At 37.6% G+C, this 24,910-nt stretch overlaps 1 protein-coding gene across 1 annotated transcript; it reads right to left on the bottom strand.

Annotated features, from left to right (window-relative positions):
* Positions 1-23,557: 23,557 nt before the first annotated feature.
* Positions 23,558-24,501, bottom strand: LOC144997258 (early nodulin-like protein 14). The gene has a single exon (XM_078957124.1). The coding sequence runs from the start codon at positions 24,395-24,397 to the stop codon at positions 23,720-23,722; it is 678 nt and encodes a 225-aa protein (XP_078813250.1). The 5' UTR covers positions 24,398-24,501; the 3' UTR covers positions 23,558-23,719.
* Positions 24,502-24,910: the final 409 nt, after the last annotated feature.

Raw genomic sequence — 24,910 nt, 5'->3', positions numbered from 1 at the left:
ATCGAACCAACGATGAAAGTATATGGCACTCGACTCATCTCTGCTATCTTTGCATCAGTAATCGGTCTTTGTGTCTTACTCAATTTGGTATTGCTCTGGATTGGTAACTACCCTTTCTTGGAATTCTCCATGCTAAAAGATTTTAGCACTTTATCCAAGTAAGTACTTTGACTAAGTCTTATTAGTCTCTTACTCCTATTTCTCAATATCCTTATCCCTAGAATATAAGCAGCCTCTCCGAGGTCCTTCACAGCGAAACAGTTCCCAAGCCAAGACTTAACCTCCTGCAAGGTTAGGACGTTGTTTCATATGAGTAGTATGTCATCCACATGCAATACAAAGAAGCTATCTATACTACCACTAGTTTTGACATATACAAAGGACTCATCCTCGCTTCTCGAAAAACCAAACACTTTGACCTTTTCATCGCAACAAAGATTCCATCTATGAGATTCTTGTTTCAATCCATATATGGATTTCTTAAGCTTGCACATTCTATTTGGGTACTTTGCATCCACAAAACCCTCTCGTTGATTCATGTAAACATCAGCAAACTTTCCCTTAAAGAAAGAGGTTTTGATGTCCATCTACCATATTTCATAATCATGAAACACAGCTATGGCTATCACAACCCTTATAGATTTGATCTTGGTCACTGGTAAGAAGGTCTCATCATAGTCAACCCCAGGTCGTTTGTGTAAAGCCCTTCACAACCAATCGTGCCTTGAATGTATGCACTTTCCCATCCATGTCGGGCTTCTTCTTGAAGATCCACTTGCACCCGACCATATTACGACCCACTACATTTTCAACCAAGTTCCAAACTTGATTGTCATACATGGACTGAATCTTGCTGTCCATCACCTCTTTCTATTTTGCAGACTCTGGGCCTACCATGGATTCCTTGTAGTTGTTAGGTTCATCTATATTTGCTAGTGTACTATCACTAATAAACTTATCACCCTCAGCAGTTATATGGAAGCCATATAACACGGCTGGAACACTAACTCTACTGGAACATCTAAGAGGTAAGGACTCATCAATAGGTTCAACATGAGTTTCCTCATCTGATAGAGCGCTAGTGTTTGAGGTTCCTTCATCACTTGATTCTTGAAGCTCTTCACGGTCAATTTGCCTCCCAATGTCCTCTTGGCATATGAGTTCTATTTCTTGGAAAGCCCTTCTCCTCGCAACAAAGACAACATTGTCACTCGGCCTGTAGAAGAGGTATCCAAAGGACTTCTGTGGATAACTGATGAAAACACCGCTCACTGTGAGGTTCCAGCTTGTCGTGAGTCTCTCGTCTTACGAAAGCCTCGCAACCCCAAACCATGATATGTGCCAACTAGGGAACCTTCCCTATCCACATCTCGTGAGGTGTTTTGGCAACCTTCTTAGTTGGGACTAGATTAAGGATATGGGTTGTAGTCTCTAAGGCATACCCCCAAAATGAGATAGTAACGAAGCTCGTCTCATCATGGAACGAACCGTTTCCAGCAAGGTTCGATTGCGCCTCTCATCCACACCATTCAGCTGTGGTGTCCTAGGTTGTGTCAATTGTGAAACAATTCCACATTCCTTAAATTGTCGTGGAACTTGATACTTAGATACTCACCACCTTGATCGGATCGGAGCATCTTTATCTTCCAACCAAATTGATTCTCCACTTCTCTCTTAAACTCTTTGAACTTTTCAAAAGTTTCTAACTTATGTTTGATTAAGTAGATATACCCATATCTGCTATAATCATCGGTAAAAGTCACGTAGAAGCGATTTGGATCCCTTGTGGTGGATCTAAAGGGCCCACTCACATTGGTGTGTATGAAATCCACTAATCCCTCACCTCTTTCACAAGTACCAGTGAAAGTTGACTTAGTCATGTTTCCAAGTAGACAAGATTCGCACGTGTCATCCGACTTTAGGTTAAATGACTCAAAAATTCCTTCCTTTTGGAGTTGGGCTATGCGCTTCTTGTTGACATGTCCAAGACGACAATACCACAAGCATGCCTTGTCCAAATCATTGGACGAATCAATATGAAACACATTATTTCCTAAGTTATCTAAAACCATCACAGTTTCAAATATACCATTACAAGGAAATGCTTCAAAGTAGAAAGTACCGTTGTAGAAAGCATTAATAGAACCAATTTCATTATTAAATGAAAATCTAAAACCTTGTTTATACAAACCATGAAATGAAGTAATATTACTCATAATCTCTGACGAGTAGCAACAATTATTCAACTCTAAACCTAACCCACTACTAAGGACTAAAGAATAAACTCCAATCTTGGTGACAAGCGACACTTTCGTATTCCCCATGATCAAGTTCATCTTCCCATGCTCCACATCCCTACTTCTTTATAGATCTTGCAAATAAGAACAAACGTGAAAACCACAGCCTGTGTCAAGGAACCAAGAACTAGCATGTGATGAGTTATTAGATTGAATAATGTAAATACCTGCAAAGGTGGGATGCATCTTCCCATCCTTGATATATTACAGATACTTCAGGCAGCTTCGTTTCCAATGCTCTTTATCATGACAGTAGAAGAAATTTTCATCTTTTGGATTAGACGAAGGAGCAGCAGAACCACTTTTGGTTCCACTTGAAGAAGAACCGTCATGAGACTTTCCCTTGTGGCTCTTAGAAGGAGCTTTCCTCTTCTTCCCATTCCCTTGTCCAATTGCCAAGACAGGGGCAGCAGCAGTAGGAGTTGATGCAACAACTTTGCCTTTCAAACCGGTTTCAGCAGTTCTTAACAACCGTTGAAGCTTGCTCAAGGTCACCTCATCCTTGTTCATATGGTAAGTCATCTTGAACTGTTCATAACAAGGAGGTAAAGAGTGGAGGATAATATAAATAGTCAGCTCTTCATCGAAGTTGAAATTCAACTTGAGCAAATGATCCACATATCTTTGCATTCTTAGCAAGTAGGTCGTGATGGACTCTCCATCCTTCATTTTGGCTGTTATTAATGAGGTAACTATCTCGTACCTCTCTTGACGTGCACTTTGATGGTACTTTTCCATCAAATCTTGGTGCATGTCATAAGGCCAATAGTCCTCATAGAACTTTTGAAACTCAGGAGTCATAGTGGCTACTAGGGATGAAAGTGGGTCCAAACCGAGACCGGATGGACCCGGACCTGGAAAACCCGGAACCAGTTAACAAGATTTCGTAGAACCGGAAACCGGACCGGTATATAGGAACCGGTTCCGGTTCGGTTCCGGGTATGGTACCGGGTAAAGTGGGTCTAGAACCGGAAAACCCGGAAACATCAAAGTGGGTAGGTTGGACTGGATAAAGTGGGTTTAGACCCGGAAAACCCGAATTTTTTTGGTAATTACTTACTACTTAGTGGGTTGAATTTTGAAAATTTTCATATTGATATCTTGACTTTATGGAACTGTAACTCATTGAATATAAAACCAAAATTAACAAAATTATAGTCTAAAATCATGTGCAAATTCTAAAATACACTCTGGAAAAAACTGCATGTCAATTCGACATTAAACGAATAAGATATGTATGTGTTAACATATTCACAAAATACAAAGTACAAAAACAAATAGCTGAAAAGTTGAAAATTTTCAGTTTTGTTATCCCGACTTTAGAGGACTGTAAATCGGTGAATATTAATCCAAAAATGACAAAATTATAGTCTAAAATCACGTACAAACTGTAAAATACAAGTTGGAAAAAACCACATGTCAATCCGACTTCATACAAATTAGATATTCATGTTTTAAAATTTTTACCGAATACAAAAAAAATTGAAAAACAAAAAACTTCCAGCATTGATATCTCGACTTTGGGGGACTGTAAGTCAATGAATATAAAACTAAAAATGGCAAATTTATAGTCTAAAATCATGTACAAACTCTAAACTAGATGTTGGAAAATATCGCATGTCAATCGGAGTTGAAACGAATGAGATATGTATATTTTAAACGTTTCACAAAAACCGGTTCCAACACTAAAAATGGTTCCGATTCGAAACACGGGTTCCGGTTTTTAGACCCAGTTTACCCATACCCGATGGAACCAAATCCGGATTACCCGAAACCCAGATAAAACCAATTTTTAAACCCTGAACTGGAACCGGTTCTATATATTCCATTTCTAACGGTTCCGGTTCCGGTCCCGTTTTCCGGTTCTAAATCTCATCCCTAGTGGCTACCATGATGCACGGCACCTTTTTTTCCACATTGCATCGAGCCCTATACTCGGTGATTTCTTCGGGAGTAGAAATAGATTCGTTGATCTCGACGAGTTCCTTGTCGAGAATCTCTTCCTTGTCCTCGTACCTTAGGGCCATGCGAATGTTGCGAATCCAATCATTAAAATTAGATCCATCAAATGTGACCGTCCCACAAATGCCCAAGAGAGAAAGTGGGTTCGAGGAGTTGGCATTGGAGGAGTTTGAACTTGACATCTAAAAAAGAAAAGAGACAAAGTTTAGATTAGATAAGAATCCTTAATATAACACCCCAAATGAAATATTAAGGCTAGGACCCAACATAATACTCTACAATTCGGAAGAGGGATGCTGTAATCAAATTGCAAAATATTTGAAGGTAGGTAAATGAAAATTTACTAATTTCCATCATGAAAAATGAAAACGAACATTAGGTTTTAAATGAATTGAAATTCCTAGCTTCTTTGAGATTCATTAAACTTTTTAATGGCATGTTTCAATCTCGAATATGCCCTTCAACTTTGTGACTGGGGTACCGAGGATCACAAACAAGGTGTGAATAACCATGCAAATGTGCTTGGCACTCTCGATGTCATTTATCACCTAATCAATGTGTCGGTTAACCACACACGCTCTATTGATCTATCATAAACATCGAGTTACCCTTTGCCACCCATGTTAGTCCAAGTTAGTGTGCCGGTTAACCACACATGCTCCATTAACGACATGGCAAGGTGCAAAGTGTAATTTCATGGAGTAGCATATTTTCTCATTTTTCCTAAAGTAACTAAGATTGTGAATTTTTGAAAACATTTAGTTACTTCATAATAATCATTATACTTATCAGTGAGGAATTGAATGTCCTATCCTACCCGTTTGGCAAACAACCCTCCACCAATCAAGAAAGCGGTGGGTGAGAGTGTTCACCCATTCAATCACCATTTTTAGGCAGTTTCCTTATACCCCCCCCCCCCCCCCTTTAGATCGGTTTTGTGAATGAGGCCTACTAACGGTATGATTGACTAATCTTATATATATATATATATATATATATATATATATATATATATATATATATATATATATATATATAAGTATTAGGCTTTTAATATTATATAAGTATAAGGGTTGTATTTAAAACTTTTAAAACACTAGGGATTTAGACTTTAATATTTCAAAATTAAAACTTTTTAATCAAATTTTAAATTCCGAAACATGAGGGCAAGTTTTAAAACTTTTCAAAACTTCTAGATCATGTTTAAAATAATTAAAATAATCATATAATTTTACCATTATCTAAATTTGATCTAATCCATTTTTAATTGGCAAGATAAATACAAATCAAATTTTACAAATAATTAATTTATCATAAAAACTTGTAATTATCTTAAAATTTGAATATTATCTTTTAATTAGATTAGGATATCAATTACCATATCAAAAATTTAAATTTTTAATTAGCAAAATAACACGTCGTGTAATGCCATTTACACGTCGTGGAGAGACAACACATCATGGAGAGCCAACACATCGGGCAAGAAGCCCAAGGTATCAGATCACAGATTGAGGAGCCAACAAGGCCGCAGCCGGTGTGGAAAGTGCGGCAAGATGCACGAGGGGGCACACACGATGGGGAGTTCGGGTTGCTCCAAGTGCGGCTAAACTGGTCATTTGACCAGGGATTGTACTGCTACCACCACCACCACAACAATTTCAGATTTGATTTGCTTTCAGTACAATCAGAGGGGCCACAAAAGGGCCCAATATCCAGGTTTAGCAGCAATAGGACATGTGATGGTGCCCGCTCCTATTACGTTGATGATTACAGATGGCCGCCATGGCTAGGCTGAGGTGCCTACGACGAGGAGCAGGGATTTTCAAATCATTGCAAAGGAGGCACGTGCAGCTCCCAATGTTGTGACGGTATGTATTCTCTCCTTATCTCTTTATTTGTATTGATTATCACTTATGTTTACTTGTTTTGTTATAGGATCATTCTTAGTGAACGGTATATCAGCTCTGGTATTGTTCGATTCGGGGGCTACCTGATCTTTTGTGTTGCTCGCACTTAGCGAGCGATTTGTTGTAGTTCCAGGGGGAGCTAGATTGTACACTGGATGTAGAGATAGCGGATGATAGGACAGTTCGGGATATGAGGGTGTTGTTTGATTAGTTCCTAAGCCTGTAACTATATTTGGTAAGTATTTGACCCGATTGTGCATGGTCCGTTTGGGTTGCCTTCATCAAAGCAACTAGATACGATGATTTATGAAGAAAGAGGTTAATTATGGTTTATTAATATATTATATGAATAATATATTAATAGAGAAATCATAGAGTTTAATTAATATTGGACAAGAATTAATTAAGAAGTTAATTATGTGGCTAAAGGAAATTAATTAGACTTGGGGGACTAATATTATAATTACAAGACAATTGCATTGTGGGCTATGGCTTCCTAAAGGGAAGGGAGTTGGACGAAATCTATGGGAAGCCCATATGATTTTCATCCAAGGGCCTTCTAGAAAGGTTCCATAGGTTGCTTAAGGCTTAAGTAGAGAATTAAGGTTTCTCCTGAAACCCTAGCAGCCCACCCAAGTCTAAATAGACCCCTAAGGATCCCAAAAACATGGTTAAGTCGTCTGGTAGAGACCTTGGACGGTTTTGGTGCTCCTCTCCTCTTTCAATCTCATCCTCTTGCTTATGGTGTTTCCAAACCATTAGAGGAGTGACATTTGTGACTCTAAGCTCCAAGGATACGAGATTCAAGCTATTCTATAAGCGGTATACATCTAGATTTATTCTTACTTGTTAATTTCGATATACATATGATAGATCTAGGGTTTATGAGCTTTAAGTGATTATTCCATGTTCATTAGACAAACTAGATCCAAAGCTTTAGGGTTTGCATGTACACCATAGGATTGATGCAGTGCTCATAACTCATTAGTGGTATCAGAGCCTAGGCTGTTTGTATAATGAATTAATGCAATTGTGAACTGTAAAAGATCAGGAAATCGAAAATTTTTCTATCTGGAGCATGAACTCGACGATGTCTATATGATCTCGACGAGTTCAAAAGCCCAACACGACGAGTTTTCTATTCTGTTGCCAGGATTTTCGATTTTTCTACCAGATTTTGTTGAGGATAATTGCCAAAACTCATTTTTCTTGCCTAAATCCGATTTTTTAAGTTTGGAATGATTATCTTCATCAAAATTGATGGATTTGGTTAAATATGGATAATATAGGATTATTATAAGTCAATATTTAACCTAGTTACATTGAAAAGTTTCAATTTACACCCTTAACTTTTATAGTTTAAATTTGAACATAATAGTTTTAGTTTTGAAATTTAAATAGTTAAACCTAATTGTTTTAAAAGGTTTCAAAACTTGCCCTTAAGTTTTTGAATTTAAATTTTGATTAAAAGTTTAATTTTGAAATATTAAATTCTAAAAACCTAAGTTTTGAGAAGTTCAAATTACACCCTTATGGTTTTATTAAATTAATTAAGTATATAATTAAAAGAGAGTTAATAAATCCATAGTGATATGGTTTATATTTAATTAAATTAAAAGTGTGATTTCTTAAATTAGACCACATAGTATTTTAAAAGTGTAAAATACACCCTTATACTATGTATAAAATAAAAAGTATAATATTATATATGTATAACTTAAATGCTAGTGTTACCGTTAGTAGACCTCATTCACAAAGCCGATCTATGAAGGAGGGTATAAGGTTATGGCCTATAAAATGGCCGTTTAATGGATGTCCACTCTCACCCACCACTTCCTTGATTGGTGGAGGGTCGTTAGCCGAACGGGCAGGATAGGGCAAACGATTTCCATTAAAAGTATAATGAATTATAAAGTAACTTAATGTTTTAAAAAATACACAATCTTAGTTACTTTAGGCAAAAGTGAATTTGATGCAATTCCATGAAATTACACTTTGTACCCTTAGTAAGTCGTTAGTGGAGCGTGTGTGGTTAATCGGCACACTAAATGGGTTCTAAGCAAAGGTAGTGAAGGGTGACTCGATGTTTGTCATAGTTTGGTGGAGCGTGTGTGGTTAACCAACAAATCGAATAGGTGACTATACATTGGGGGAACCATGTATATTTTCATGATTATTCACATCCTGTTTTTGTGATCCTCGGTGTGACATCCCCATTTTCATGGCCAGAAAAGGCCGATTTTGTTTATGCTTTATAAAAATCAGAGTACCTCTTTTAATAAAAATGTTGTGGATTTTTCCCAGTAAAACATGATAAATACGTTATCAAAGCATTTCCGAAGAAAAGTACTTTTATTCATTTTAAAACATTTGCGATGATATCGTCAATACAGAAACATAAGCATAAACAAAACTTACATTCATTATCACTAGTGATTTATATCTCCTTAATCCCTCAGTGTAATGTATCTTCATATAGACACCTGTGATACAAATAATCCGAGTGGGTCAGGTTGGGAAATCTGGTGAGTACATAGGGTTTTCAACCCACAATAATGTAATTATTCTGTTTATACATCAAACAGTCAACCCAATTATCCATCCCCATTATCTTCTTATGGATTTACCCTAAGAATCAGCTACTCCTCGTTCATTCATTCCTAACGATCATCTTAAGGAAACGCCACGAAGTCCATCGTTGCCAATGACACAAGCACAGCTGCTAATATTATCACTTAGGTGCAATTGCCAGAATTGTGACATCCCCTATGGAGCGCTTCTGCTGGTATTTTCCTTTAAAAGCTATTGTCATGGTTATAATGTTCACTATTAGGAACAACTGCCGATACTATCCTTAGAGCACAGCTGCTAGGATGTTTATCGTAGATCAAAAAGATCTACAGATTTTGGCGCAACTGCTAGTGCTCATCTATAGGGTACTAGGTCCATTGCTTCCAATGTTCACTTATAGGGCACAAGGTCCATACTACTAATGTTCCTCTATTTCAGCCTTCATCCCTCGTCATTCATCTACCCATGTTTTACGCAACATATTTTGTAGACATAAAACACATGCAACGTTTAAATCATTTAAAACATGTTTTAAATCGTTCATCCAGCATAGATAGCAAGTATACAGATAATATGCACACATAGCATGTAATTTAGATAAATACTTCGTATCTATGTGTAAGATGAAAGTAACTATGCACTAACCTGGTAAGGTGGTGATTCCGAACTCAGACAACGCTTCGTTACTCTTAAAACAATTTCCTTTCACAAAACCTAGTATCATTGCCACTACGGTTTAGTCTAATATTTACCGGTACTAATTAATAGTCTAGCCATTATTATTATTATATAAGTGTTAAGCAAGACTCTTATATAACTCATAATAATAGCCCAAATAATTATTTTAAGGTCCTAATAATGGTACTACAATTAATTAAAACTTATACTAAAAATAGCGTAAGCGTAGCTCACTTACAACGGGTTTTATAAAAAACCGACCTTCACTTGGAGCAGAGTTTCCAAACTGAAAGACCCTTTTTCCTGGGACTCTGGGAGCCTCGGGGCTTCCTTCGGGTGCTAGGGGGTTCCCTAAGGTTTAGGGGATTAGAATGGGTTAGAGAGAGAAAGAAGTGAGAGAGAGAAGTGAGAATGGTGTGGAAATCCGAGCAACTTCGCACCCTTTATATAGGGCCTCATCTTCGGACTATGTGGCGTGTTCGAAAATGCTACGCTAAGCGTAGCTTCGGATAAGAGTTCCAGGTGGCGGAGTCTCGGTGGTGCGACATGTTCTATTATGGACCGAGGAGAATAGCTGTACGAAGCGTGTACCCAAGCTCGGACATTGGGCGTAGGCGAAGGGCGACATGTCACAATCCGAAGCGAGCCCTGATCATCATCGAACGACTGGAATTCAACCACGTCATCGATCTCGCATCAGATCTCGCAAATTCCTTTTCTGGCTTCTAAAGATCATAACTCTCGGATACGAGCTCCGTTTTAGACCTTTTTTATATCTACGCGTAGGTGGGAACCTACTCTACAACTTTCGTTTAAACTCCGCCGGCTAATTTTGTATTTATTTTAAATTTTATGTTTTTAACAGGCTGGGACAGGATTGGTCTGTTAAAAATCCATAACTTCTTCATCTGACATCCGTTTTCGTCTGTCTTTTACCGTTATGCTACTATTAACGAGATCTTTGATTCTCTTTTAGGTCGTGTCTACTAGAAACCGCTCGATCTAATATTCGAACTTCGGGTTGTACACTGATAAGCCGAAACTTCAAAAAATCATAACTTCCTCATACGAAGTTAGATTTGCACATTCTTTTTATGAACGCTCTCGGTTTAAGACTTTATACAACTTTTGTTTAGATTGCTAAGGCTAAAAGTCTCTCTAACGTAAATTCACTATTTACGTCTCCCAGTGCAGTGTAGGTTCTGTTGTGAAAGTTCGACAGGTCATAACTCCTTCGCTATAACTCGGATTTCGGCGTTCTTTATATGTACAGAACCCTTGTAACATATACTACAACTTGGTTAATACTAATCCTTCTAAATAATCGTCCATCAAAAACTCATTTTTTATGCTTATTCCCTCTACATTGAGTAGCCCGAATCTGCGGACGTTACACTCGGCATCCCAGTCAAAAAACGAGGGGCATACCACGACTTAAACATGCCATTGAAAAGTTCAATGAATCTCAAGGGATATAGGAGTTTTTCAAAACATTTAAAACTTAATCTCTTTTTCTTTTTTCATGGTGTAAAAATTAGTGAATCGTCATTCAATTACCTTCAAATGTTCTGCAATTTGGGTTATAGCATCCTTCTCCCAAGTTGTAGAATATTGTGAGGGTCCTAGCCTTAATATCTCATTTGGGTGTTTTATTAAGGACTCAATCAATCAATCAACTAACATGAATTTTCTCCCATTTTGTAGATGTTAAAGTATGACAACTATGGTTTTCCGAAATCCCTTGGAAAAAGCTTCCACATGAAGATGATATTCCACGATTCGATCAAGGAATAAGAGATCATGCATCACTTCCTCCATCTCCTACTATTGTTCTCCCTAACCCACAAGTTCAAAGGCTTGAAAATTTCAAGTTCACTCAAGCCCTTTGGTTTGTCAATTAAACACGAAGAAAGAAAGTCAGTATGTGCGCATGTCTTAGAGATGAAGTCACACATTGAAAGGTTAAAAATGTTGGGAGTCATTTTCTGCGAGAAGCTGGTGGTTGAATGGGTTTTTCAATCGCTTCCTGACTCATATTGTGAGTTCGTAAGAAATTACTATATGATAAACCACGATGTAACCCTCATTGATCTCACCTATTTTCTTGTTGCTACTGAATCAGCAATGATTTGGCACACTGGAGAGCAAAGTTGATTGGTAAATCTGCCTTTAAAACCTCCATGCACATAGGCAATGGCAATGAAAGTCATTCCATGGTCGAAAAGTTTGATCATAAAAGAAAGGCAAAGTCTGAGGTAGTTTTGTGTGTTGTTCCAAAAGAGTCAATTTGCTTTTATTGCCAAGAGAAAGGGCATTGGAGACGAAGCTGCCTTGTCTACCTGAGAGATCTAAGAGATGGGAGAGTCAAGACGTATGACTCTATTTCAGGTAAAATACATTAACTAACTCTATAAGTTCCTAATTTTGATTCTTGATACATTATGTGATAAGATTACATTTTTGATGTTTTGAAGGATCGAAGAAAAGAGTGGAAGCTTAAAGGAAGAAGCAAGCTGAATCTAATCGTGAAGAAATGGATTTCGATCGCATGGATTCGAATATCGGATTTTTTAAGCTGTTACTTTAGAGTTAGGATAAATTGATAAGAAATGTAATAGAATAGTTTTTCATTTGAGTTGCGTAGTAAGGACAAATTTTCCCGCACTAAAATAAATTTTGATTTTGTCTTATTTATTTATCCTTGTAATGACATGTATGAAAAATTGATGTTTGTGTATTTATATTATTAGCAATGTTGAAATGGATGTGATTCTTAGTTATGTTATTTATGGTAATGTCATAATTTTCTAAGTAAGGAAACATTCCCATCGCCCAAGTTTCAATTGGACAAAACTTGGAATCATACAACTTGTATTGTGTGATGTATGGAAATCTTGGTACTTTGGTAATTAAGACTAATTCCTTATTCACATAAGTATGTGAGTCAAGTGAAGGACTAAAGGAAGTAGTACACAATGTTGTAAACTAATCAAGTCCACCATATATAATAATAACATTATTCGTCACGATTTAGTAGAAGTCTAGTAAATGTGGTTATACTTACAAGATTAAGTGTAATTTTGAATCATTGAAAAGTTTCAATGAATGGCAGAACGAATAAGTATAATCAATGAAGGAAGAAAGATAAAATTTTCTCCAATCTAAGAAGAAGGGAGAGTACTTTTGTATCGCGTTTTATGATTATCTTAACGATTAATAACCATATCACAATTGATCCTCTAAGGACATCTTAGTGCACTAGTAGGGCTAAGAAGTGGAATCGAAATTTTTTCAAATGGTTAAATCAAAAGGATGAGTCATGCTTCTTTCCAAAATCAAGTCTTAGAGTCATACTCCAAGATTGTGAATTGAGTGACACATCTTAAGAAAGTCTAACACACTCATCAAATGTGAAGTAGAAAATTATTTTTCTTACTCTTGGATGTTTAAAATTGGTAAGTTGTGATGTCTTAGAGAAGAAAAAGACCAACTAAGACCAACTGTGCGTAGTGGTTTGTCTTGATATAGACACATACTAACTCTTGAATATTTGTTTTGCCAAGAAATGTTTCGTGGTAAGAGAATCTAATATTTTAAGAGGTTAGTGGGAGTCTGAATGATCTTGAAAAGTTTCAAGAACTAATCAAGAGTAAACCTATTAAACACTAGCACACGACTTGAGGATTGTAGCCTATCGTGTTGAGGTACTCTTGTTTCTGTGCCAATCCAGTTGAGTTGATTATGCATATGAGTTCTACGAGTTCTCAATAAACTACATAAGGAAAGCACCTTGTTTAATGAAAGTACATTGACTAGCATAGGTGAGTTGCTAAATAACTTGGAAGCAATGGTGCAACCCTTGATGGCAAGAAATTAAGTATGAACAAGTTCTGTCATGAGAGTTTGGATTTATCACAAACATTATCTTATGATTATGGTTATGATAGATTCGCATGGATACGAACACATGCACCATAAAATCTAAGTGTCATACGGTTTCTCTCCTTCATAAAAATGATTGTGAGGAAACACTTTCACTAAGAGAGATTTTAAGGAGATAGCGATTATGTAAATCGCATTGTCATACTCGATTATGATTACGACATCCTCTTCATAGTTCGAATTGTGAGATTTGGCGATTAGTCTGAACATTTGGGATTAGTAATATAAGTTTTGAATTAGTTTAGACACAGATGTGAGCTGTCTGAGGAAAGGTGTATTAATTTGAGAAGCTTAGATAAAGGCTTATCGAAGTGCATCGTATTGGAAATATGAACTTTGGAAGTCAATAAGGATTGTCTTCTAGAAGTCCAACTATTTTCTGATACGTGTCAAAGCTAGTGGGAGCATGAATGTTATGTTGGAATGAATATAATCATCATGTTAGTGGGAGCATGATTATTATTTTAAGTGTTTCAAGTTGTCAATATTAATTATAGAAAAACAAAAGTTTCACTTTGCAAAGTTGCAAGGGTTAAAAAGTTGTTTTTGCCATAATTAAGGGAGAGAATGTTATACTTCGTTTCCAATCTAAAGCTTAGATCGAGAAATTTTAATTGAATTTAGTCGAGGATATATTTATTAATTGCATTCTAAAAGTTCGATTATGATTACGACATCCCTCTTCATAGTTCGAATTTTTTAGAACACGACACATAGAAATATTATGACAATATGATAGCAAGAAACTCGTAAAGTATCACGTTTTTCATTATGAATCGTATCCCATACACTTCGGGTATAGGATCGATTGCATATGTTGTAATATTCGACTGTTCTAAAATTTTTCCAAATGCCTAGGGCATTTAGAGGGAAAAAGGGAATGGAACCGGATTTGACTAAAATAATTAAACAACTGTCAAGGACAATCTAAGCTTTGCCAAGGATTGGTCGCTTGCGCACAGTTGGAAGTATAGTCATAGATGGACTACATTGGCATTATTATGAATAGATAAGATTCTATTTAGAATGAGTTGTTTCAAATGACAAATATGGAAATGTTTCCTTATTGGGAGTTGGGCGTTAAGAATCTATGGCTAGATTAGAAACTTCTATGCAAGAAGGATGCTCAAAGGAATGTACTTTGAATGTGAGACTTCATGACTATGGAATTGTCTTGTAACAATCTCCAATAGAGACTTTGTAATATCATTGGCAAAGTCTCGGTGACTTTGGCGCTATGATATTACGAAAGGACCGTTGCATAAAAGGCAATATCATTGGAAATGTGTTCATTTGATCTATTTCACAAAGTAAAGACCATAGGTAAACATAATGTGCATGCTTGGTGCATGGGACAAATGTTGTTATAATTCAAGTAAGAAGTTGATTACCCGAAATAACAAATAATGAGTAATCAATATGGTAACTAAGTAAAAGGTGTTTTATTTATACTCAAAAGTTAGGAGCCATATAGGATTAGTCTTATTCTTGTGTTTCACTTTGCATATTTTGACTTCCCAAATAATAAGATTATTCAAATCCTCCACAGTCGCTCATAGTTTGGAAGTAGGTATGAAAGAAGACTGTCATGAATCCGTATGTAGATTGACTAAAGTGTTTAGACATGGCACAAGTTTGCTGCAGAGTTCATGAGTGCTGCTATAAGATTAGAGTATTAGATTAAACCCACGCTCACTTGGATTGCTTCATGGATTTTATCTGGAGTGATTAGTTAGACGATAATATCTTATATTCTTGAAACCGAGATGTGTGAGTTGTATTGCACAAGTCGGTTGCACATTGATAACATGTAAACGCACTAGTAACTTGGTGTTATAAAGCATATTGTTGTGTGTGATTTAATGAGTAGGTACAAGCGAGTATTGAGTCAAACTTTATCCTTTCCTTTTACCCAAAGTGGGATAAAAGCGATATATGTGGTCCCCTCGATGATTTAGTGATGACACCCTAAGCTCTTGGCTAAGCCTGGACTAAGTTGATGTGTTCAATTATAGTTTGTTGTCAGTTGTCATAAATAAGAAATCGGGAAACAATGCGTGAACAAAGAGTATGATTAAAATCCATGTCTCAATTCATACGATATCTAGAATGGAGGAATATATGATCCCTTATCTAAAGGACAAGTTACTGATAAGATCAAAGTTCGATGGCGTCTTTGAGAGCTACGATTGCTAGTCGGATAATACTTGCATTTATGGTTACTAGACTTATCCAAGTGGGAGACTGTTGGATTAGTGTCTAAGCCTGTAACTATATTCGGTAAGTATTTAACCCGGTTGTGCATGGTCTTTTTGGGTTGCCTTCATCAAAGCAACTAGATAGGATGATTTATGAAGAAAGAGGTTAATTATGGTTTATTAATATATTATATGAATAGTTTATTAATAGATAAATCATAGAATTTAATTAATATTGGACAAGAATTAACTAAGAAATTAATTTTGTGGCTAAAGGAAATTAATTAGACTTGGGGGGACTAATATTGTAATTATAAGATAATCGCATTATGGGCTATGGATTCCTAAAGGGAAGGGAGTTGGACGAAATCTATGGGAAGCCCATATGATTTTTGTGACATCCCCAATTTCACGGCCAGAAAAGACCGATTTGTTTATGCTCCTTTTTTTTTTTTTTAAATCAGAGTGGTCGTTCAAAGAAAACGGTTGCGGAATTTGTTCCCAAAATACAATATGATAACCATATATCTAAACATTTCTCGAAAAGAATTTATTTTCATTAAATAATAAAAACTCGGGATGTCATGTTCGTTACAAACCAAAATCATAAAAAATATAAAATAGACCTTACAATAGTTATTCAACTACTGATCTATAATCCAAAATCTCTCGTCAAGTCCACCAACTTATACCCTTGTGCCATTACCTGTAATGAAAAGAAAACTGAGTGGGTCAGGCTTGGGAGCCTGGTGAGCATATAGGGTTTTCAACCCACAATAATATAATTATTATATGTAATCAGCAAACAATCAACCCAATTACCCATCCCCATTATCTTCTTAAGGTTTTACCCTAAGAACCAACTATCCTTCATTCATTTATTTGTAAGGAATTTGGCACGAATTCCATTGCTGCCAAAGCTTATTTATCAAGTACTAAATCCATAGTTATCTGGCGCTAACTCCATAGTCACCAAAGTTCACTTAACATGCGCTAACTCCATAGTCGCCAAGCCTTACTCAACAAGTGCTAACTCCATAGTCGACAAAGTTTACTCAACGTGGGCTAACTCAATAGTCGCCAAGGTTCATCAAATAGGCGCGAAGTCACATTGTCGCCAAGGTCTATACAATAGGCGCTAACTCCATAGTCACCAACTATTCCATCTACCTATGTTCTACCCAACGATTTTGTAGATATAAATACTTACACAATTTAAATCATTTAACACCTATATAAAACTCCAATTTCCATGCCCATCTCAAATAGACAAATAACATATAAACACATAGCACGTATTTTATAGCAAATACATCATATTTATGTGTTAGAAGAAAGTAACTACACACTCACACATATAAACAACAATAAACTTAATACACTCAAACTATACTTGTATTATTATTGTAGCTTCGGCTCGGGAACCGCACTTCTCGGGATCTTCGGGATCTCGGGATTTGCTTCGGGGCTCGAGAATAATACCGGGGCTTCGGGGTATTTCTGGAACGCAAATCGATGTAAAACGGGAGAGAGAAGAGAGAAAATGAACAAAAGAACTAGCTGCCCTCGCATCCTATTTATAGGAGGCTGGAGCCTCGGAGTACGCGGGGCGTACAGGCATACGCGGGGCGTACGCGTCCGAATTCGTCACTGAATGCGTCATCCGAAGAACTCGAGTGCGAAGGTCGTCATGCTTCGCTGTACGCGGGGCGTACACTCGTACGCGGGCGTACTTCGGATGAGTCCGATGACTCGCCTTCGGATAATACCGGGATTTAATAATCAAATTTAATTATTAATTAATTAATAAACTTCGAAAATTCATATCTTCTTCATACGAACTCCGTTTTCGACGTTTTTTATATCCACGCGTAGGTGAGACTACGCTCTTCGACTTTTGTTTAGACTCCATCGGCTAATTTTGACTTTTATTTTTAATAGGTCGGGACAGAAAATTTCGTGATAAATTCATAACTTCTTCGTCCGACGTCCGTTCTTGCCTAACTTTTCGTCGTTTCGCTACTAACAACGAGATCTTCGATTCTCGTTTAGATCGCTAAGGTTAAATATCACTCTAACGTAAATTCACTTTTTACGTCATTCAGCGTTGTGTCGGTTCTGTCGCGAAACTTTAACAAGTCATAACTTCTTCGTTATAACTCGGATTTTGGCGTTCTTTATATGCACGGAAACCTTGTAACATATACTACAACTTAGTTAGGTTTATTCATCCAAAATAATCTTTTATCAAAAATTCATTTTATGACGCTTATTGTCTCTAAATTGACTAGCCTTGATCTATGGGCGTTACAATTATCTCCCCCTTAGGATGATTACGTCCCGGAATCATCAACGAATAAGGATTCGTATACTGACTCCATAAGTTATCTCTCTATTCTAAGTAATAACCTTGATGCTCAACCCTGCATCTGCTCTTCGTACTACGTTGGACTTTAGATCGACATCTTTAAGTTACAAAATAAATCCTTATTGTGGACTCCTTCTTCTTCTAAGGATAAATACATTCATTTATCTATTGTAACTAACCGATGGGTCGTGCCCCAATGACCTCTCATCGCGGTCGGACTCAATTAATATGACCACCAGGGTCGGAATAACCATCATCCTACTAGTCATTACCGAAACACGGGAAATGACAAACTTGAATAAAACGAAATCAATTACTAGCTTCTTGATAACCTTGTGACTTCGCCTGATCCAAGCGTGAGTCATGTGCTTCCGGTAGTATAGATCTCTACTACCATTCACACCTAGTCATACTCGTCCCAAGTATTGTCTCGCAGTTAACCAAGTCACCATACATAAATTATATAATCATTCAACACATCAGATAACAAAACCAGGGTTTATATTAAATCTTGAAACTATTACACAAAATTTCAAGTTCACCCTATACTATGCCTCTAACAGGCTATGCTTCCTGATACACACTTTATATATTAATATGAAGTATTCATCTTTTAATCCTCCCATCCTTTTCTGCTTCGTTGAGGAACATGTTGAATGCCCTTGGCTGTGGAGGCGTGTTTTTCTGTGGGCAGTCTTTAGAAATATGACCTTCTTCGTTACACCTATAGCGCACCTTCTTGATAGGTGCGCACTTGTTGGCGTAGTGCCCTGTCTTCCCACATTTGTAGCAATTCATCTCCTCGCTACATTTCCCGAAGTGTTTCTTCTTACACTTCTCACACCACTTAGCTTCATCTCTTCCCCCAGATTTCGAGAATTTACTTTCCTTGTCGATTATTGAAGATCCTTCACGCTTCCTTTTCTCTCCAACTTCAGCTCTTTCCAGACCCTTTTCTTTTATTTGGGTCTCAACATTCTTGGCTGCCCAGATGGCGGCTTTCAGAGTGGTTGCTTGTTTGACTATTGGACCAAAGTCCGCTAGTAATCCATTGGCAAACTTGTTGACATTGGAAAGCTTAGTTGGAATTAGGTGTGGACTAAGCTTCATCTTCTCCATAAAGCTCGTAGCGTATTCAGTAATGCTCAATTTTCCTTTCTTCAGATTCTGGAACTCATTGTTGATTTCCAGAAGATCTTGCTCAGAGCAGTATTGCAATTTCAGTTGCACCACGAATTCTTCCCAAGACATCTTGCAAGCTTCCCCCTTGGGCATCGAACCAGCCAGTAACTTCCACCAGCTCAATACTCCAGATTTTAACAGAGGGATTGCAAGAGCGGTCTTCTGTCTGTTGCTACACTCACAACTTTCAAACATTGTCTCCATTTCGGAGATCCAGTCCATGACTTGCACCGGTGTCGGGCTCCTAGAAAGACATGGTGGTTTGGATGCCATGAAATCCTTGTACTTGCATCCACGTCCATCATTTCCTCTATTCTGGTTGTTTTGGCGAACTATTGGTGGGTTGGCTTGACCAACGGCCCCACTGTAGTTTCCTCCTTCAGACCGCCCTCCATTTACTTCGGACTCTTCAACTTGAATTGACAATTCCTCGCGATTCTGCCTGATCAGACGTCTGGTTTCTTCCATCTGATTATTCAACATTGCCTGGATCATCACTTGAACTCTGGCCATTGTCATTGGTTCAGGCATTGCTGCTACAACAGGTATTTGTTCAATTACTGGTATTTGATTCCTGTTTTCATCAACATTTCCAACTCTACTCCTCGTTCTCACCATTTTTGATCTATACACCAAATAAGGTGAAATTAGATCCTTAGTCACTATAGATATTCAGATCACCCTTATCACTCCGAAACGTTTACATGTTAGTTCTAATATCGTAGACGCACGCTTAGAATCCTAAACACATAAGGTTTCCAGATCCGGTCGGCAACAGACCATAGATCCGAACAATTAACATCATATATGGCAAACATATAACAATTAGCACATAATAGCATTTTAGGCCATTTTTCCTAAAATAAAATAGTGCATGTGTCAATTTAGGTGTACTACCTAAAATATAATGGACACACTCAACTCACAAGCATTGCTTAGCATTCTAAGTTTAAGTCTAGAAATAAATCCATATTCCTAGTTCGCTTAAACTATTGCTCTGATACCAATTGTCACATCCCCAATTTCACGGCCAGAAAAGACCGATATGTTTATGCTCCTTTTTTTTTAAATCAGAGTGATCGTTTAAAGAAAACGGTTGCGGAATTTGTTCCCAAAATAAAATATGATAACCATTTATCAAAACATTTCTCGAAAAGAATGTATTTTATTCAATAATAAAAACTCGGGATGTCATGTTCGTTATAGACCAAAAGCATAAACAATATAAAATAGACCTTACAATAATTATTCAACTACAGATCTATAATCCAAAATCTCTCGTCAAGTCCACCAACTTATACCCTTGTGCCATTACCTGTAATGAAAAGAAAACTGAGTGGGTCAGGCTTGGGAGCCTGGTGAGCATATAGGGTTTTCAACCCACAATAATATAATTATTATATGTAATCAGTAAACAATCAATCCAATTACCCATCCCCATTATCTTCTTAAGGTTTTACCCTAAGAACCAACTATCCTTCATTCATTTATTCGTAAGGAATTTGGCACGAATTCCATTGCTACCAAAGCTTATTTATAAAGTACTAAATCCATAGTTATCTGGCGCTAACTCCATAGTCACCAAAGTTCACTTAACAAACGCTAACTCCATAGTCGCCAAGGCTTACTCAACAAGCACTAACTCCATAGTCGCCAAAGTTTACTCAACATGCGCTAACTCCATAGTCGCCAAGGTTCATCAAATAGGCACGAAGTCACACTGTCGCCAAGGTCTATACAATAGACGCTAACTCCATAGTCACCAACTATTCCATCTACCTATGTTCTACCCAACGATTTTGTAGATATAAATACTTACACAATTTAAATCATTTAACACCTGTATAAAACTCCAATTTCCATGCCCATCTCAAATAGACAAATAACATATAAACACATAGCACGTATTTCATAGCAAATACGTCATATTTATGTGTTAGAAGAAAGGTAGTATACACTCACTTGTATTATTATCGTATTTATGAAATGTAGTATACACTCACTTGATCAGAAGATGATCGGACAGCACTACGACTTGCAGAAGTAGTATTCTTTGGTAGATATGGAAGATCTCCACAAAAATCGAACTTCTCGCAGGCAGAGCTTCGGCTCGGGAACCGCACTTCTCGGGATCTTCGGGATCTCGGGACTTGCTTCGGGGCTCGAGAATAATACCGGGGCTTCGGGGTATTTCTAGCACGCAAATCGATGTAAAACGGGAGAGAGAAGAGAGAAAATGAACAAAAGAACCGGCTGCCCTCGCATCCTATTTATAGGAGGCTGGAGCCTCGGAGTACGCGGGACGTACATGTCCGAATTCGTTAGTGCATGCGTCATCCGAAGAACTCGAGTGCGAAGGTCGTCATGCTTCGTTGTACGCGGGGCGTACACTCGTACGCGGGGCGTACTTCGGATGAGTCCGATGACTCGCCTTCGGATAATACCGGAATTTAATAATTAAATTTAATTAATAATTAATTAATAAACTTCGAAAATTCATATCTTCTTCATACGAACTCCGTTTTCGACGTTCTTTATATCCACGCGTAGGTGAGACTACGCTCTTCGACTTTCGTTTAGACTCCGTCGGCTAATTTTGACTTTTATTTTTATTATTTATTTTTAATAGGTCGGGACAGAAAATTTCGTTATAAATTCATAACTTCTTCGTCCGACGTCCGTTCTTGCCTAACTTTTCGTCCTTTCGCTACTAACAACGAGATCTTCGATTCTCGTTTAGATCTCTAAGGTTAAATATCACTCTAACGTAAATTCACTTTTTACGTCATTCAGCGTTGTACCGGTTCTGTCGCGAAACTTTAACAAGTCATAGCTTCTTCGTTATCACTCGGATTTTTGTGTTCTTTATATGCACGGAAACCTTGTAACATATACTACAACTTAGTTAGGTTTATTCATCCTAAATAATCTTCTATCAAAAAGTCATTTTTTGACGATTATTGTCTCTAAATTTAATAGCCCTGTTCTACGGGCGTTACAATTTTCGTCCAAGGGCCTTCTAGAAAGGTTTCATGGGTTGCTTAAGGCTTAAGCAGAGAATTAGGATTTCTCCTGAAACCCTATCAGCCCACACAAATATAAATAGACCCCTAGGGATCCCGAAAACTTTGTTATGTCTTCTGGTAGAGATCTTGGACGGTTTTGGTGCTCCTCTCCTCTTTCAATATCATCCTCTTGCTTATGGTGTTTGTAAAATATTAAAGGAGTGACATTTGTGACTCAAAGGTCCAAGGATACGAGATTCAAGCCATTCTATAGGAGGTATTCATCTAGATCTATTCTTACATGTTAATTTCGAGATACATATGCTAGATCTAAGGTTTATGAGCTTTGGGTGATTATTTCATGTTCATTAGACAAACTAGATCCGAAGCTTTAGGGTTTGAATGTACACCATAAGATTGATGTAGTGCTCATAACCCATCAGGTGCATCAGGGATGTACCCTACAGTTGTTCGAAGAGCAGTTTTCCGTGGATTTGGTCCCCATTCCCCTGCAAGGGAATAACGTTAAAGTGGGTATGGACTGGTTGAGCCCCAATGGGGCAGTGATCGACTGTGAGTAGCAGCTAGTAAGGGTTCAAACTCCTAGCGGGAGAGGATTAGTGATTCAGGGTGAGAGGCTGCAGGGTAGACCGACTTTATGTCCAGGAGCGAGAGTCAGGCGCTTCCTTCAGCAAGGTTGTGTATGCTATGTCACTTATGTCCAGGACGGACTTTATGTCCAGGACCTGCTCCCAGGGACGCTGTCCCCGGGCCCGTGTTCGTTTAGGGGCTTTACCCCTAAATGACAGTATACTTTGAATCTTGAATAAATTTAAACAAGTGTGCACTCCGCACCTTCCTTCTTTAATATTCATCAAGATTAAATTTTTATCAACAAGTCTATCCATTACACTTAAATGCACATTGATGATACAAAATCACCAACACACCCCCCATTCCTTCCCCGTGCTTGCCTTCCCGCACCGCCGGTGCGGTGGTTAATAGGAGTGGGAAAGGTCTCGCCACCTTCCCGCACCCAGCTCCGTCCGGTCTTAATCGAGCCGATGAACCGACATTGCTTACTTGATCGTTACAACTGGTCTTGGCTCTTGATATCAAAAAATGATAACTAGATCTTCATTCAACTGAGATTCTTAATCAGGTCCATGGATGGGCCTTTCTAACTTGATCGTTGTAACCGGCCTTGATTTCTTTAACGGGGCCTTTCTTTATGTAGTTTACGCCAGTCACGGGACCGAATCAGTTAAGTCGCCTCTTGCAAACCTATAGGCTATTGCCAATATCATAAATCAACGTCTATTTTTTTTAATATTAAACGGTTTTCTTAATGATTCAATATAGATGTTGTAAATAGACACCATATTTATAAATTCAAACATAATTTTCATATAGTGATATTCTTTCTCTTGTGAATTGTGATGTAGTCACATATTTCCTTTATAAAAGTCTGGAATACCAACAAAGCATATAAATAGCATAAAGCAATTATAAATCTCAATTTAATAAGTACATTGACATAGAAAAAAAAAAAATTAAACAAAAAAGAATTGTGTAATCTCGAATTCTCACGTAATCACCAATCACTAAACTAGTAAAAGAATGCTAAAGCGATCGCCAAGAAAGTGATGGGTGCCACGGCGGTGAAAGACGGAGCAAAATTAGGTGATGGAGGTGGTATAGTGGTGCTATCGGTGGGAGATTGGCCGGAGGTGGGTGGTGATATTGGGCTGGCTTCGTCAGAAGAAGGGGCAGGGGAGGAGGTTGGTGGTGGGGTTGTAGTAGAGGGAGCAGGGGTTAGGGTTGGGGTAGCGGTTGGTGGAGAAGCCGGTGTGGGAATGACGTTTGCCGGCGTTGGTGTTGGAGCAGGGGTGGCAGACACGTCAGAAACGTTGATGGTTAGCTTCTGACCAATTTGGCAATGAGTACCAACAGTGCAGATGTAATAGTGTGTACCAGGTGCATTCAAGGTGACTCTAGTGGGGCCGCTGGTGACGATGGAGATGGGGTTGGTGGTGGTGCATGGGCCGTAGGCTGCCTGAGACACTTCAGCAACGTTATGGAATCCGGTAGTGAAGTTAAAGAGAAGAACATCGCCGACACTGAAGGTCTGAGTTGATGCCCAGGTAGTGTAAGCAGAAGGTCCGTTGGGAGGAATATTCCAGCCCAAGGTGTCGCCAACCAAATGGGTTGTCTGAGCCGTCGTGCCATGAAAAGAGGCAAGCATGAGCGCCATCATCACCGCCAAATTGAACTTTAAACCTGCCATTTTTAGTCCTTCAAATTCTTGTGAAAAGAAAGCACTCTCAGGTGATTATTTGAAATCTAGAAGGATTTGAAGACTATTGGTATTTTGAGAAATAGTTGTGTTAGGATTTGTATTTATAGTGAATGGTTGTAGGGATACGTAGAATGTGACAACTATGAAAAGGAAAGTCGCAGTTTTTGAATGACACGGTATTTAAAATTTAAAAAATATAATAGAATTGAGAAGATATTTGGTATATATGAATAAGTCAATAAGATAGATATATATTGATATTGTGATATGAATATGTGTGCATCGATCACCAAAACACGTTTTAATCTCTAAACATTTTTTATGTATAAAAATAATTTTAAATATAAATTTCAATTTTCTCAAAAAAAAATATTGATATTAGATACTGAGTTGTCTATATATTTTGTTTATTAATTTAAAATATCAAAATCATGGGCTGGAATTTATTAATTTTGGTTGTTTTCTGTTTGAAGTAGCTCTAACTTTTTTTTTTTTTTTTTT

Source organism: Lactuca saligna, chromosome 5 (assembly GCF_052625555.1).
Source record: "Lactuca saligna cultivar CGN05327 chromosome 5, ASM5262555v1, whole genome shotgun sequence".
NCBI classification, from domain to species: domain Eukaryota; kingdom Viridiplantae; phylum Streptophyta; class Magnoliopsida; order Asterales; family Asteraceae; genus Lactuca; species Lactuca saligna.
This window is presented reverse-complemented; position numbering and strand designations above follow the sequence as displayed.

What these genes read in the sequence shown, in the direction of transcription:
- LOC144997258 (XM_078957124.1), bottom strand. Translation starts at nt 24,397, where the DNA reads ATGGCAGGTTTAAAGTTCAATTTGGCGGTGATGATGGCGCTCATGCTT.